At 38.7% G+C, this 17,252-nt stretch overlaps 1 protein-coding gene across 5 annotated transcripts in view; it reads left to right on the forward strand.

Moving 5' to 3' along the window:
* The window catches only part of UTRN (utrophin), a 479,531-nt gene that overhangs the window by 398,555 nt on the left and 63,724 nt on the right, over positions 1–17,252 (forward strand). For all 5 annotated transcript variants that reach the window (XM_080663479.1, XM_080663480.1, XM_080663478.1 and 2 more), the window contains 2 exons: positions 13,142–13,203; positions 14,580–14,654. In XM_080663479.1, the coding sequence (XP_080519605.1) occupies positions 13,142–13,203; positions 14,580–14,654 (137 nt within the window). The remainder of the gene's footprint in view (positions 1–13,141; positions 13,204–14,579; positions 14,655–17,252) is intronic.

The following is a 17,252-nucleotide window of genomic DNA, read 5'->3' on the forward strand; positions in this document are numbered from 1 at the left end:
GCAATAAAAAACTAATACGTGTACTGTACAAAATCTAGACGTCCATGCAAATTAATTGAAATTAACTTACTGAATTAATCTAGAAACCTTTGTCATCTGATTTTTTTAAATATGTACATTGGATCTAGTAAAGCAGAATTTCATTTATTTACTAGAGAATGACAATATTAAGTCTCGTGCTTGATTATGTACTACAATGGTTATCTATTTGACTTGGCACTTTAAAAATCCATTATTAAATTTAGCACTATAATTAAAAGGGATTTCTGTATGTCCAGGTTGGTATATATGACTAAGAATTACATTATCTAAGTCAGAATTTCACTAAATCAGAATTTTTATAGCTTTGGTAGGATCTAGCAGGATCATATCTTCACTTAGTCTATGTGTGCTTTATAGGGCAGACCATTAGAGTAAAAACTAGTTTATCTGGCATCTCATTGGCTGAAGCATAATACAATGATGGCCAGTTATTTTGTTAACGACGACCTGTAACTTTGTAGCATCCTAAACTATCTTCGACATCATTAGTGAAAGATTGGATTTTCTGAAATATCTATAGTTTTAGAGTTAATTGTCTTTTATGGTTTTCAAATATTTAGGAATCTGTCCATGTATATAGAATGAATTGTCTTATTTTTAGAATGCTTGTTCAACCAGATTCTTGCATTACGTGCTCTATTGTGTAAATTACCAGTTTATTTCCTCATAAAGAGGGAACATCAATCTCAAGAAGTAGTGAGCATTATATGAGCCAGCATTTCCAGATGAAGAATTGTTATGAAAACAAAATTTAATTCCCAAACAAATTAATAAGCAAGTAAATGATGAATGAGAAGGCTTTTAATATATAACTTCCTTTGCATGGCTGCACAACCAAGTAGAAGAAAATTTGAAAAACAAATTTATGCTAAACTTCATGCAGTTAGTATTTCCTGGAGTATATTAGAATGCATTAATTTGACCAACAAGAAAATAATATTCAGATCGAATTGCTAGATATTTTCAGTATTTAGGTATGCCGTTTTATATACTCTAATGTCAGAAAATACCAAGAAAGTTGAAAGGAAAATGGCAAAGACAAATTATTTTCTATTTCACATTTTAGTGTTATAGATTAGTTAAAACATACTTTGATGGTTTCCAAATACATTTCTCTCTTTCTAGGTAATTATTAATAGTGCAAGGTGTACTGCAGTGGTTCTGGGACTAATTTGTTTCTAGAAAATGAAAGATAGGAGTAGATATAAACGCTCTATGTTAATATATTAAGTTGAAATGCATAACTTTAACTTATATTTGCTGCCTCTAAGGTAGACTTTCCAAAACTGATCTGGTTATTTTTCTTTTTTAGTATAGTGCAGTGGCAGCTCATTGTCTTATCAGTTTAGGAAACTTTGCAATGCCTCGGCCACTTTCACAATATACAAAAATCTACCAGAAAAAACACATATTTTTGTGTGAATTGTTAGTCATGTATTTTGCAAAGTTGTTCATTTCCTCAATTAAAAATCAACATCCAGGGCCTTTAGGGTACAAAGGGAATGGTGAATAAAAGCTTTGGGTTGAACTTTCCTAATATGTCATATTCATCATGTAAAACTCATGGCTTCTCATTTTATTCCAGAATAAATATGATAAGAATAAGAAGAATAAAAGTCCTGGTGGATAATAACTATCATTGTAATAAATTGTTTTTGAATATCCATTTGCCAGCCTCCATGCTAGTCCTCTGCATGGATTATCTCTTCTAATCCTCACAGTGGCCCAGTGAAGTATAGGTACTGTCATGGCGCCCACTTCCAGGCGAGGCTGAGATAGAGCGCAGGCACACACAGCCTGCGTGAGAACACACAGCCAGTAAATGGAAGAGCTCATGTTCAAACTCAGGGAATGACTCCAGCTCCTGAATTCCTGACCACTATTGTCTCCGTTCCCAACATTATTAAGGCAGGGAATAGAAATTTTTAGTCACATGGGAAATTTAGGTAGAATGAAGGATTATATTTCCAAAGGAGCAGTCAGGTGAGGAAAATATGAGTATACATTCCTTTTTCTGCACCACAGACTGGCTATCGTTTATTATGCACTACTGTGTGCCAGCATTAAGCACTGAGCTGTCCAAGGACAAGGTCCATGTTTTCTCCCGTACTCCACACTGCCTTTTCTGTAGACATCCTAGAGGCTAATTTATGTCGGCTTGTATGTTGAAGGAAATTTTACACATACATTTGGCCTGGACACAGGTGCTTTTCTGTTGATAGGAAGGTGCCATTCTCCACAATCTGGCCTGTCAGATCTTGACAGTTCTGAGTTGGGGAGACAAACTATGGTCCTCCATTCCCTTTCCTCATTGTCATGGTCAGGAAATTTCTTCCCTTCTCAGTGAAGCTGGCTCATAGCTCCCCTGGGGCTTTGAGAGATGACGGTGTGTACACAGGCCCAGCCTGTGGGTAAACCATACTGTTTCATGGGTGTCATTAGGAAACAGGTGTTCCTTTCTTACCTATGGTGCCTTCTCTGAATCTCAGTGGGTGACTTTTCGGTGAGCCTTCGTCTTGGCACCAGCGATTACCCGGCTCCCCGCACAGGTTTCATGCTCACATCTTCACAGATCTATGGCTCTGTTTTCCCTACTAGAATCTGAAATGCAAACTTTAGTTCTTTATGCAATCCCACATGCAGCTTGGACATGAACAATTTCATAATCTCTGGTTATATAGACAATACATATCACAGTCTCTAAAACTGACATTTCTTAGTATTACAGGGGCATTAACCAGAATGAACTAATCTGTATCTACAAGTATAAATACCACACATTCTCTGACTTATTCTAACTTTTCCTTGTGAGCAGGTCTAAAGCAAGATTCTCCTCAATTTATTACATCTCCTTTGTATTTTCTTTTTCTGTTAGTGTGTCTGTTATGGATAACCCTGTAGTATTTTTTTAGACACTCTTCTCACCTGCCAAGGACACTGTACTACCTTAATCCATCAATTGCTGAAAAAAATTAAGTTTACAATTGTAAATGAAATGAAAGCTGTTTTTTTATACAGTGGTGCTACTCATTTGCATAAACCACATATACTAGTCTGGGTGTATATGTGCAGTCTGAAGAAAATAACTAATGCTTATGTCTTTAGAGATATCCTGGACCCCACTTAGATGATGTGGGGAAACAGTTCTATAAATACGAGCAGAGAAAAGAGGCAGCAAAGGGATATCCAAATAACAGGAAGGTCAAAGCTAACAAAGAAATAGAGACAAGAGTAACAAAAATGGAAATGAACAGAAAGCATTTTATCTTTAAAGATGGCAGATAGCTCATTCCAGAACAAAATAAATCCACAAAAGTATAATTAACAATGCAAGATACATGTAGTTCTCTCTGAAGGCTTCCTACAGGAGTCTTCTCTCTTTCCCCTTCGTCAAGATGAGAAATGGCATCCTTTCCATTCCTGATTTTTAACTGCAGCTCTGGGGACACACTGAGTCACTTTCCTAAAGTGGAGCTTTAATGATAAAGAAATAAATGAAAGAGGAGAATAAGAGACGTACTGGAGAGTCTTTTTTTTCCCAAGAAATGGTCTGTGACTCTATCTTTATTGAAAATAAATATTTAAACCTCACTGGGCCAACTCTGCTGATGAGGAGGTAGGAACGAAATTGCGTTAGGAGAGAACGTAAGCACCTTGGGATCACTAAACCTCCAGGGCTCGGAGCAGCTCCGACAAAGGAGCACACCCTGGCTAACGGGAAAACTACGCACAGACCGCCTGCCCTGCAGCAGCCAGAGACTGGCAAGCCGCAGCTGGGCCACTTCCAGTGCATTTGCCGGTGTCCTGGTTTATGGAGATAATTTAGGTGGAATTGACACTGTCTTAGAAAGATATTGAGCATTTCAGGACTTAAGAAGATACTAGCTTGTCACATATCTATACACTGCTGGGGCCAGAGTTGTTATTACTATGAGGAATTTTGGCTTGGACTCTTCCAGATGACTCCATTCCATTGCTTTATAATAGCACCATCAGCCTTACTGAACAGTTTGATTTTTAGGGACAGGGATGCAGTTAGTAATTGTCTACCATAAGGTATAGAAAGGATCACTGTGGAGCCACGAAGGGAGGAAAAGTGATATCTGTACTTTAATTGGTAAAGATTACATTTTTAAAATAGTCTTTAAAATTAACAAAAGTAATAATGATCAAATAAATTGTGAAATAAATAGAATATCTTTTCTGTACTGATTATAAAGTGAAATGATACAGAAAAATCAGTACAATCATACACAAAAAATAGAATGAATTTCTCCTTTAAAATACATGTAAAAGAGCTACAGTGGTAAAATTTAAAAAACACACTAAATTATATAAACTAGCTTTAAAAAAACAAACTAAAAAGGATACAGTGGTAAGTGAAACTCTGGTGGGAACATAATCCCAAGGTCAGAGCCCCAGGCCTGCGCTCCCAGGGCCAGTGCCTCCACAGACCTGTGGCAGAGTTGACAGTGTTGATGGATGGTCTGATTCTCAGAGTTGATGGATGGTCTGATTCTCAGAGTTGATTGATGGTCTGATTCTCCTGAGCTTGAGGGCCAAGGGAGACCGGGCATAGTGTTGGGTGGGAGGTGTGGCTCCTTATGAGTTCTGGGCCCCAAGCAGAGATACTACCAGGTAGAAGCTCCCTGGTGTTTATTGACTGTGTGCATGTTTATTCTTCCAGACCACCTTTCGGTACTCGCAAAGCAAGTATCACCTCTCCCTCCACTCATACTCAGGCACATCCAATTCTGACATGGATTCTACTCTTTGAATGTAAACACAAACAAGCCTGGCCTCATTGTCTTGTAACAAATGTTGTATCCACGATGCCTGGACTATTGATGATGTATTATGGGGTGTGCTGTTGCCTCTATTTCTGTATCCCTTTACATGCTGGCTCTGCTGCTGAGTGAAATTATTTTAAGCTCAGTTTATAGTCAAATCCAACAGATTTGGAGTTATCCACTGTTTACAATCTAGTTTTCCTGCTTTGTGTCTTCATTGTTATGATAAGCTAATGACAGTTTTTAAAGAAGACTGTATGCTTTTGCACTATCTATTATCAAGTAGGAACATATATCTTATTTGGATTTTGAACAGAAAGATGTGGTTTTTTTCTGATGTTGGCTTTAAAACTTTGTTTTTCTTTGGATTTATACTTCGGTTTCCAAAAGTATAACCTTAGATTTCTTGCCTGTAAAAGCCTAGAGTACTCTTTGTGGAAGTTCATGAAGTTGCACACAACCAGAGGAACATAAAAGTTTACTCCCCACACAGCTTCCTATCTGCTGCTCTAACCCCTTTCCCAGAGCCCCAGTACAGACACACACACACACAGAGGAATGATCAACATTGCTGATGGAAGTGCACTGTATTCTTCCTATATTCGGGTCTCTGGTGAAACAAACTTCTAGGGGATTATGAATTCCAAAATGAAAATGTCACCTCTTAAATCTTTAAGAAGATTTAAAATGTCACCTCAGATAAATTCCATCACATCAGATTGCCAAAATTTATTTTCACACTTTACAACTGATTACAAATTTGATTAAATGGGAGCCCATGCTTGATTGCTATATAAAACTTTTAGAGCAGTGGTTCTCAACCTTTCTAATGCCGCGACCCTTTAATACAGTTCCTCATGTTGTGGTGACCCCCAACCATAAAATTATTTTCGTTGCTACTTCATAACTGTAATTTTGCTACTGTTATGAATCGTAATGTAAATATCTGTGTTTTCCGATGGTCTTAGGCTCTGTAGAGTCTAAGGGATCCCATAAGACTTGCTCCGAGGGGAGCAATGGGCAGCAGCAGCTCATCCCAGGCTAACCCCCTAAACCTGTCTCCAAGGTCCCTTTTCTCTGACTTCCTAGTGAACAAGCAGCCAGGCTAGGCTCTCCTGTTGTTTCTTAGATGTCCTTCCTTGTCTCACTGTCCCAAGCATATTTTTGTTGCTATCATGGACCCAATACCCTTTGGCTCAGTGCTGTGTAGCCCTTCCCTTTGGATATTCCCATTCCCCATCCCCTTTTCTTTAAATCCATTCAATTTTTTTTATTCACTAAGATTGCTATTTAGCCTGCCTGCCCACCACCGACTTTAACCTTTCAACCAATATTGGGGTTTTAAAAATATAGATATTAAACATTTTTTTCTCATGATCCTTATTCGTCACTTGCAAAGCAAGGTTTATATTTTCTCTGTTTCTATAATTTCCAATACTAACTTAAAGAATTGGAAGTCTTTGGGGAATGAGATAGTAAAGCAGATCAACATAGGTTCCTTCATTCTGAGTGAGTATGAGTTGGTCAGCTCTCAATTTCAATGGGAAAATGGCCTTATATTTAAAAATAGCTACATGTCCCTATCTGGGTCAGAATAGAGTAATAACATTTTATAGTACTCAAAAGACTTCTTGGATGACACTCAGTTCTTATAAAATTGTTTAGTAAGCTAGGTGAAATAACACAGTGCACAAGAGAGGTATTAAAATATTCATACAATCGCATTTAAGAGACATTATTTTTTAAACCTATGTAATATATCAAGAAGTGGGGCATGTCATTGGGAAAAGGATGTAATCACTGTCATGTACCCACAGGTAACAGAACCCCCAAATAACTCATAATTTGCTTTGAAAAATATTAGCTTCGAAAAGGACTAGGTAAAATATCCTCGAATTTCCAAAATCTCAAACAAAATAACATACCTACCATGTGAAGATCTGTCTCAGGAAGAGTTAGAAAGTTGTCTGGCTCCTGTACCTGGCTCTTAGTGCTAATACAGAGGCAAATATGTATTCCCACTTCATGAGCTGCTACCAAATACCAACAAAACCATTCTACCCATTTACTATCTGAATTGCTCCAAAGACCTCGAAGAAAATACTGAAGTTGTTTCATCTAACATTCTTACTAGTGATAGATAGTACAGCCCAGGAATATGTTCAATATAGATATTGCTCCTACTGAATCAGAATCTCCTCTTAACAAAATCCCACGCGATTCATATGCACATTTAAGTTTGAGAAGCACCGACCTAAAAATCTGCTAAATGCATGACTGAGAACCTAAAAATTAAAAAAATAAAGAAAAACACCTCCAAATTTTTCTAATGAAACAACTGCTTCCCTACCATCAATAAGAATTAAAGAAGGATTTGCTAAAAATATAGTGTAATTCCAACAATTTCATCATGGCCTCCCAGTCTTAAATCAGCCTACCAGTATTCACTTGATCGCTTATCTCTTACTTTTGATTAATTTCAGTCCCCATGGCAACCCTACTGTCCAGAGACAGACAACCCATCCTGAAAGAACAAACCAAAGCTCATGAACCAAACAAGGCTATGAGTAATGCAGAGCCAAACTTTATACTTAAACAACAAACATAATTACGCTTTCTCTAGAGTCACAAGTGTGGTGGTTTGGCCAAAACCCCTATGGAACCATGAGAGGAAAACATCTCTCCACGCATCCAGGCAGAGGCCTGAGACTTCAGTGGGAACAAGGCTTGCCAACAGCTCTTTTTAGTGAAAGCACTAGTACTTGCTGAGGGAGCACACACATTTGGCAAACAGATGGAGGGAGGGAAAAGGCATCCCCCTTTGTGAATTCAATACCAGTTGATTCATTAGGCAGAACTGCCAACACTGAAAATAAACACAGCCTCTGGTTACAAACGTATAACTGCAGCTTACCCAACAACAGTTACAAAAAACCAGTAGTAGATGCAGTTGGCTGTTGGATTTTCTTTCTTTCCTTTTTTTTTTTTTTTTTTTAAAGTGGGGAGGAGGATTTTAAAGCAAAATCCACAATCCACACAAAAGCTCAAAGTATTTGAACAGCTGCAGATTGCTCAGCTCATTGAGCCAAAATGCTGCCAGAGTAGGCAACCAAATCAGAAAAAGTTGCACTTCCTCCCCCCCCCCCCCCAGCCCCCAAATACAACAGGTTAGCTTCTGCCCCACCTGGAATAGGAAAGAGGATTGGGACTTAGTATTATACAACTTGATAAACTGTAAAATGAAATTGTAATTTTATTATAAAAATCCTCTTTTTAAGAAAGAATGGACACAGAAATCTGTCCAAGAATAAAACAAAAAATTCAAAGTCTAACAAAGCAGCAATTAGCAGCTACATCCAAAATCATATGAAGCAACAGTAATGAGAATCTGTGACAGTAACTAGGGTGCCCAGCCAGGCCCGTTTTGCTTGTGTAGGAAAAATTATAAAGGCTTTTTTGTGGGCACAAAATTCGTGGGTGCCTTGTGAAGTTTAAATTATCTTTGAGCTATTTTAAAATGGAACACTGAAGGAAACTGATAGTAATGCAAATGACATTTTGTCCATAGAAATGCAAATTGTGTCCTCTGGAATACAAATTTATTATTGTCCTGTGGATATTGACAAGTTTGTCAGCTTTGCATGACAACTTATTTTAGCAACCCTTAACTATAAAGATGCAGTACTCAGTATTCCCCTTGGAACCTGTTATAACTTCTTACCCGTTCCCTTATTAATTAGTGGGTTAAATAAAATCTTTGACGCATGTTCTTTTTATATTTGTAAGAGTCAAGATTTTATTCATTTTTATTTTATTTTAATTTTTAAAATTTTTATTTTTTGAGATATAATTGACATATAACATTGTGTAGGTTTAAGGTGTACAACCTGTTGATTGATACACTTATGTGTTGATTACCAATGTAGCATTAGCGAATATCTCTATCACATCACATAATTATATTTTCTTTTTTTGTGGTGAGAACATTTAAGATCTAGTCTCTTAGCAACTTTGAAAGATAATACAGTATTGTTGACTATACTCACAATACTGTGCGTTACATCCCCATTCCTTATTTTTTAAATCATTTTTCAACATCGGAGATAGTCCTGGTTCAGACCCCTTGTCCTCTATAATTATTAAAAATGTCTCTTTCCTGGTGTCCCACTTGGATAACATGGTCCCTGTATTAAATGAACTTTAATGAAAACTAATCAATGATTAATAAGTAGTATAAACTTCTACCTAGTATGATTCATAATGTATTCTGATAAGTCAACAAAGTAAAATACAGATTATACACCAATGAATAGAACACAAAAATGTTGTTTCATAAACCTGTCCAATATATGAGACAAGGAACCAACAGCAAAACATACAATTTTGATAGATTAATAATGTACTGATTTGTAGGCCAAAGACTGCTCTCAGGAAGGTACTTTCAAATCACTTGTCATTATGGTGGTCCTTATTGTTTCCATGGATCCATAAAAGATGATGAAAAGGCACTCTGCTCGCCCCAAAACTGACACTTAGCCAAACACACTTACTTGTTACTTATCTACCCAAATTTACACTTGAAACTGGACTTTGTGATTTTGTCACTTATCATTCGATTCCAATAACAATTTTAAAGGCATATAAAAGAAAAAACAATAAAGGTGAGTTCATTAAAAATGCAAATGTGGGAAAAAGAACTATAGACATTGCACTGTGATAAGACAATTTTGGAAAGAGAAATGTCTCTTCTTTGCTGTGCATAGTGAAAGATAACACACACTGGGTCAGAATGTATAGCATTAATTATAGTAATCGCCTATTATTTCAGTGCTCAGTTTGCACCAGGTAATCTTCAAACTGGTGATTTTCAACTGGTGTGCCTGCCACAAAAATTTTTAAAACATGCAGTATCTGACAATTTAGTCAGGGGCACTGACTTCTTTTCCCTTAGATTGTCAAATTAAAAAATGACAACAGCCAATACAACAACAGTTGTCCAGAATCAAAACACCAATTTTTTTTTGTCAGATCAGAAAAAAAAATTTTTTTAGTGTGCTGCAGGATTTTAGTAATTTATGTGTGCCATGAGATGAAAAAGATTGAAAACCTTTGTTCTAAACTCTTTCAATGTGTAAACTTAATTTGCATAATAATTGTATGAATTAAGAGCCAATATTATCCCCATTTTTGCTTAGCTAACTTGTTCGAGGACACATAATTAGCAAGTAGTAGAAATGGGATTTGAGATCTTAATATGGAAGTATACTTGCATGATTGAGGTTTTAAATATTTCTGATGAATCTGTCTAAATTTGAGTCCATCATTATAATCATTACAAACAACCTCATCTTCCTGGCTTCTTTCTCTTTCCTGGCAAACCCCAAGCATGGATCAACTTAATTACTCACCTTCTCTGGACATGACCAGCTGTGCATGAATACAGCTGGAGAAAATCACTCCACACACAGACTGACTTTACTCTAAATATTTGACTCAAACCTCAAATGTCCAACTGCTGGCAACTGCACTACATTGCCTAATCAACTAGCTTTCCCAGAACTCAAGACAACAATTTCCCACTGCCTTCTCTTTTCCCAAACCTAAGCTTCTCTCCCTAAGCATCATTTAACTTAATCTTGTGCTTTATTGAAAAAAAAACCCACCAGATTAAAATTCCTTCATCTTCCCACCACCAAATCAATAAACCCTCCATCTGCCAGACTGCGTTCTTCTCTCCTGTAACTGAGGAAATGTCTCCCCTCCTATAACAGGTCAATTCATCCCAAAGATTTCTAGAAACTTCTGTACTGCATTATCAACCCCTCTCTCAATAACAATACTCTCAGTATATAAATATTTAAGGACCCGCCATTTTGAGACACATATGTGCACTCTCTCACACACACACTCACCCCTGCCTGGAATCTCCATTTCCTGCTAGCAATCACCCTTTACCTCTTCTTTACAGACAAAATTCTCAATTCAAAAAAAAAAAAAATCTCACTTCATAACGCACATCCTTATGTCTCACTCACTACTCAGTTCACTTTTACTTGTTTGCCGACTTCACTCCTCCACCCAAATTCGTCTCAAAATTATCAGTGAACTCTATATAGGTTGCTGAATGGAATGGTTGCTTCTCTGTCTTCATTTCATTAGACCCTCTTTCCTCAGGGTGAGGAGAAATAAGGAGGAGACAGTAGTCTTCTGAAGTAAAATCTATGAAAACAACACAACCTGCAGAAAATAAAGTTGACACAGGCAAAACTCAGGCTCTGCCAACACCCTGTTCACAGATGCTTTAAAACAGTGGTTCTCAACCTGTGGGTCGCGACCTTTCTAATGTCACGACCCACAGGTTGAGAACCGCTGGCAGGGTCGCCTAAGACCATTGGAAAACACAGATATTTACATTACGATTCATAACAGTAGCAAAATTACAGTTATGAAGTAGCAACAAAAATAATTTTATGGTTGAGGGTCACCACAACATGAGGAACTGTATTAAAGGGTCGTGGCATTAGAAAGGTTGAGAACCACTGCCTTAGAGGGAAGAAGGGGCGAGGGAATGACACAGGGGTGCTCCCTTGGGGGAGAGGACATGCTGGGTCCTTTTGTCCTGAGCATATTTATCTGTCTCATGCAGGTGGAAATCTTAGGGGAGGTCTCAGGGGAGGGTCTCAATAGAATATTCATCAGCTTTCTAGGTGTGCTCTTCCAGGGTCATGGTCTGCACTGATTGGTCAGTGCCAGGGCAGAGGGGGGTGGGTCATTAGTCAATGTAGCTGGTCTTTAGGCAGCCAGGGCATCATTTGGTTTTGCTGCTTTTCTGGGCTAGAAGTGAAATACAACTAAGGCCTAGATGTTATCTTTAGAGAGGAAAAGGTTGGGCGGGGGGTGTGCGGGGGCGGGGTGGGGGGGGCTCTAACCCGCAAGACTAGCCATATGAAAAGTCAGGGGGTCCAAAGCGCATGACCAGCAATATGCTAGGGAAGGATAGGTTACCCTGGGGGCAAGGTCCTTGTTTTCCCAGTTTTGCCCCTTGCTATCTATCCCCCAGCCCCCAGGCTTTCTGGCCTGGTGAGTTTCTATACCTGGCCCATTGTCCTTGCTCTGCTTATGTCTAACAATGGGTAACTGAGGGAGGGTCATGAAGTCAAAATGTCAAGCGAGACACATACCTCGGGAGTGGGGTCCAGATACCTAGGAAGAAGGTGTCAGGGAAGAGAGCAACTTTCACTCTACCTTCATAGGTCCTGTTTCTGAGGGCCTGGGAATTAAACTGAGGAAAGACAGATTAGCAAGAGAAAAGAAAATGTTAATTTATGCGTGCAATGTAAATTTATTTGTGCAATGTACAGGTCTGCAGGTAGGCTGAGTAGTGAGTCACACTCAAAGGCATGGTTAGAATTTGGAGCTTATACTCCTAACTTAGAAGGGAAAAGGAATGGGGAGAAAAGACTCCAATGAGAAAAACCAGTAAGTTTCTTCAGGAAAGACTTTTTCTGTTTGTAAGAAGAACAAACATGAAATAAGAAAGTTTGTGATGATGTTTGTTTATGCAGGTGCGAGTATGTTTCTACCTTCTTTAGGGCTACCAAACTTCCTGTCCAGGAGGGGATTTATGGCAGCCTCATGTCCCAGGAGTGGCTGCTGTTAGTCAGATAAAGGAAGCTCTGAGATCTCTGTTGAACCTCAGAGGTCTTTAGCTTAAAATAATTCTTACCCCAAGGCTAGGGTTCTGAGTGGCTCCCCACAGAGGAAAAGAGAAAATATTCACAGAGGAAGGAGAGACTTGGGCTGAAGAAGAGGGAGGCTCAGTAGATTGTGAGGTGATGTTATTCAGAGGGAAAGTCTTCATTTGTCTGTTCTTCAGGAAATTTGATTAGGACTTCAAAAGTTTAGCGACTTTGACAGCACTGCTGCTCTTGGAGGCTTTGTTCTGAAGGAGAATATACATCTGCCTAACAGGAGTAGAATTACCCTGGAAACTCTATTGACCTGGTGTCATCAAGCCTGAGGCCCCAGGATCAATGACAGTCATACTTTACGTCTAAGTTTTAATTTTTAGTGGTAATTCTTTTTGAAATAGATAAAGCAAAAAATTTCAGCTACATTGGCACAATACAGTTGTTCAAATACAAATGTATTATTGTTGTTCAAATATTAAGTAATTGGGCACCAGGTTTCTGAGTGATCCATCATGGGGATATAAAAATTTGAATAAAAATTCAGTTTGTGTACTTTCTGTGGAACATATATTACTTACATGTTCTTTTATTTACATTTATTGCATTTTTTTCCCCCAGCCATCAAACACAGACAACCTGTTGGGATCATCCTAAAATGACCGAACTCTTTCAATCCCTTGGTGAGTATTGTTTTATTTAATAGTGATGAAAGTGAAAAGGGCATATTCTTGGATGAAAACTAATCACCAGATTCTTTTTACATAGCATGTTATGTTTAAAGCATCGTGACGGTGACATATAAAAGCGGTTGAATTGTTAAGGTCAATGTAGCAAACAGGTTTTACCTTTCTTCTTAAGAGAATGTAAAGTTTAAAGAATGAAAAGCATGGCCCAGAAACCATGATTTTAAAAGGGGAATATTATAGGAAGTTTTTACCTCCCTCATATTGGGCCATCTTAATCTTCAATTTTGTGTGAAAGCAAAAACAATTACAATACAGCAACCTCTAATCCAACTGCTTTTAAATCTGCCTTATAGCTCACTCTTTATTTAATAGATCTTATTAAATTAGCTAGCTGAATTTTATTTCTTCTAAGTATAGCTGAAGAGCTAAATGCATTTTTAATTAAAAAAATCCAAGAAAACTCATGAGATGACAATTCTGCTCTTGTAGATTTCCAGTAGAATATGACTTTATGGTGTGTGTGTGTGTGTGTGTGTGTGTGTGTGTGTGTGTGATTTTGAAAGAGTTTTTTCTTTAAGGAGCAAATGTGCTGCTGCAGAGAGAGGGATAGCACCCTAAGGCTCTCATGCCCACTCCCATTTCAACAAGTGGGAAGCACACTTTTAGTCTCTTTAAATTTCGGGCTCGTATGTGAACTTCCATTTGGGTGGGTGAGGGAGGCTTCAAAGTTGAACAAGTGAGAGAAAAGCCACTGGTTGGTTTAGTGAGCAAAGGAGAGGGCAAATTTTGATGATTGCTGAGTTTTCTTCTAACTCCACTAGTCTCAAATACTGGTACTCTGTCTTTAGGGGACAGAGAAAGAAATTGCAATATTTGCTCTTTCCAAATGTTGGAATAGTGACTGTAAGGTGATTTGGTCCAGATCTATGAAGAGCAGAAGCAGCACATAGATCAGAATGGAGGACTGTAGAAATATAACTAGCTCTCTGAGTAGTGAGGTGACAGAAAACTGACTGTCCTTGTGGAACATGGCCCTGGAGGAGGGTCCCGCCTAGCTGTACAGAGGAAGGACCCTCTACCCACAGTGGCATGTAGTTATGAAGCCGTTGAAAGTTCACAGACCAGGTGTGTTTCCTTTTCTTCATTTCCTTCCTTTTCCTCTCCTGGAAGTTTCTGTGTAGCAATGCTTTTGAATATATCTCACTACGGTGCCAATGAACATTTAATTTTTTCCTTAAATAAATGCTGTGGATTTTAGGAGAAGAATTTTTAATGCGAATACGCATCTGAAGTAAACAAATACCTTCTTGCCATGGGATATAAGTTAAGCAATCAGCATGCTTTTGAATGTGTTCCCTTTTCCATTACAGCTGACCTGAATAACGTGCGTTTCTCTGCCTACCGCACGGCCATCAAAATTCGAAGACTACAGAAAGCACTGTGCTGTGAGTTATCCTACCAAAGTTAATTACTCCGTTCTTTGAGTTGCCTTTTTTTAAAGACAAAGATAAATGAAGAGGGGGATGTATTTGCAGAGTTAATCTGATTTTTGGTGTGCGTTGGCTGTGATTCTATAATGCTCTGTTATTTGCCGTCAGCATCATGCAGCCGTAAAACAAATGAACATATGCTATTCCCAGTGGGAGGACAAAATTAACCAAAATACAGCAGTAACATAAAAATATTTTTCTATAAAGTATGCTGCCACCCAATTTAAAAGGATTAAAACAATAAATCAAAGTGCATATATAGTAGATCATTGCCTTTTTAGTACTTTGTATCTATTTGGAAATGTAGGGTTTGAACCAGTTTCATTCAGTACAATCATACAATAAACACTTAAAAATCGCATTTCTAATCCAAATTTGAACTGTCACTTTAGAAAATTAGATAAAAGGCTCTGTGTTCATTTAATAAATATGTCTTGAGACATTTAGAATTATCAATATGAACTTTTCCTTTCTGTGGTAATCATTTTACTAAAGGGCTATTCCCCCCCACACACACCCCCTGCCAAATAACTGAAGTTTAAGTAGACATATGCATTATAATGCTTTTATAGAGTATAGCTTTAAGCTGTCCAGATTCAATTTGTGCTTGTAGTTTTAATGATTGAGTCTATTCAAAGAACATTTAGGTCTTATCAGCTAGTTAATGTGGAAAGTGGCATTTGCCCATACTTTTAAGAGGGTAATTTAAATAATTTCAACAATTCTTGTTTGCTGCCGTTTGCTCACAGTTGTTATACTAGTATGTCTAGACAGTTCAATGAAGCTTTGAAAATAATGCTTAGAAAAATGATATGTTAAGGTTAAAAATCTGCTCCTTAAAATTCAGGAGAAATTCGAAATGCATTTAAGCTGATTACATGAAAGGAGTTGAGGAAAGACAGTGTAGAATCATTCAGAGAAAAGACAGCAATGTAAACCTTTAAAGTAAGAAGCTATGTGTGGGAGAGAAGTCTACATAACTGGCAGGTTGTAGTGATGGCAACAAGGGTTGCAAAATTACCAGTCAAAAGAAAAAGCCAGCACTCTGGCCAGTGGTCTCTATGCTGAGCCAGAAGAAAGTGGGAAGTGAATTAGGAACTCACAACAGGGATGTTCTGAGCTCAGTGAGTCCTTGGTGGCAGCAGTTTTGAAAGAGGCTCAGCTGCATGTCCAGCATCCAGCTGCCAGACCTGAAAGGTCTTTCAGGCCTGATGAGCTATAAAATGAGGACAAATGACTCAGCCGCCGAGTCCCCACTGACAGAAGACTGCCTCGTACATGTTAATTATGAACACGGCCCCATTTTCACTAATACTTCTTGGCGGTGGGGTGCGGGGGGAGAGGGGTAGACATTAATGCATTTGGTGTTTCTTTCTGCTGTTTTTTTTTCTGTTGTTGTTTTTTTCCTTCCAAAGAAAAATGTTCCCCATTTCACCTCATTTCTTCAAACCTGAGAGGATCAGCAGAGTGATGCCTCCCACTTATAAACTAAACAATGGCATTTAGTAACACTTAAAAAAGTGCTGGCTTGTAAATATCTGAGGTGATGTTCTGAGAGCCACCTGGCCGCTACTTCCCTGGCTCTGCCCCCTGCTCTCTAGCCTGGTGCCTTTGCTCCATTGTCAAGCTCACCTGTTCATGATTAATCTGCTCCTTCCTCTCCTATCCTTTCTGTCTACTTGCAGTTCCCTGACCTTCCTCAGCAATGGTCTGTAACCCTTTGTTCCTCCCAAATGCTGTTAAAAATTTACTCCTTTTAGAAACATTCACCAGCTAATTCCACCTGCCGCCCATTTTTCCAACACTTTACGATGGCCTCTAACGGCTGTGTCTCACATAAGTGCCCTGTGTGTGCCTCTGTGTGACGGATAATGTCAAGATGATTGCCCCGGCTTCACTGAGCACGGCTTTAGGTCAGGGGTTGCCATTCATTTTGTGTAAATCTCCACCCACCATGATGTCCTAATGTAGAGGGCACATCATCATCTCTGTCATTGTTACTCATTTATTGGGCTCCAAGACTGTGCAGGAGATAAAGAGACTTGGTTCCCACACTCAAGGAACTTAAACTTGGAAAGAGCATGTTATACATGCACACAGCTCTCCTACTTACAACAGATTCCTGCTGCCCTCTAGTGAAATGGCGTTTGTCTTGGCTTATCTCCATCTTCCCGGTCCTCCGTGCTCACTATGGGCTCTTATCAGGGCTCATGGACAGATGAACTGTTCAGCTCTGGCTTCCGTTCTCGAGCCGAAGAGTCCCTGCCTTGGCTCCTTGAGCTTATCCTCTTACCCTGGCTGGTACGTTCTCTTCCTCTGGGTCCTAGTCTCACTGTCTCCTGGCTTTAGTGCGGCTTTCTGGGCTACTTCAAGTGGACCACCCCTGACATTTCAGCTCATGGATGCAGTTCTTATGTGGCGCCTGCCATAATGTATGGTATTCTGTTTATTAACCACTTGTCTCTCCAAATGAACTAAGCTTTCATGTGAAGGAGGAATCTCTTTTCTCCTCCACTTCGGGGCCACATACAGCTTCTGGCACGGCGCAGTCTA

The sequence above is a fragment of the Plecotus auritus genome (genome assembly GCF_963455305.1).
Source record: "Plecotus auritus genome assembly, chromosome: 4".
Classification (NCBI taxonomy): Eukaryota; Metazoa; Chordata; class Mammalia; order Chiroptera; family Vespertilionidae; genus Plecotus; species Plecotus auritus.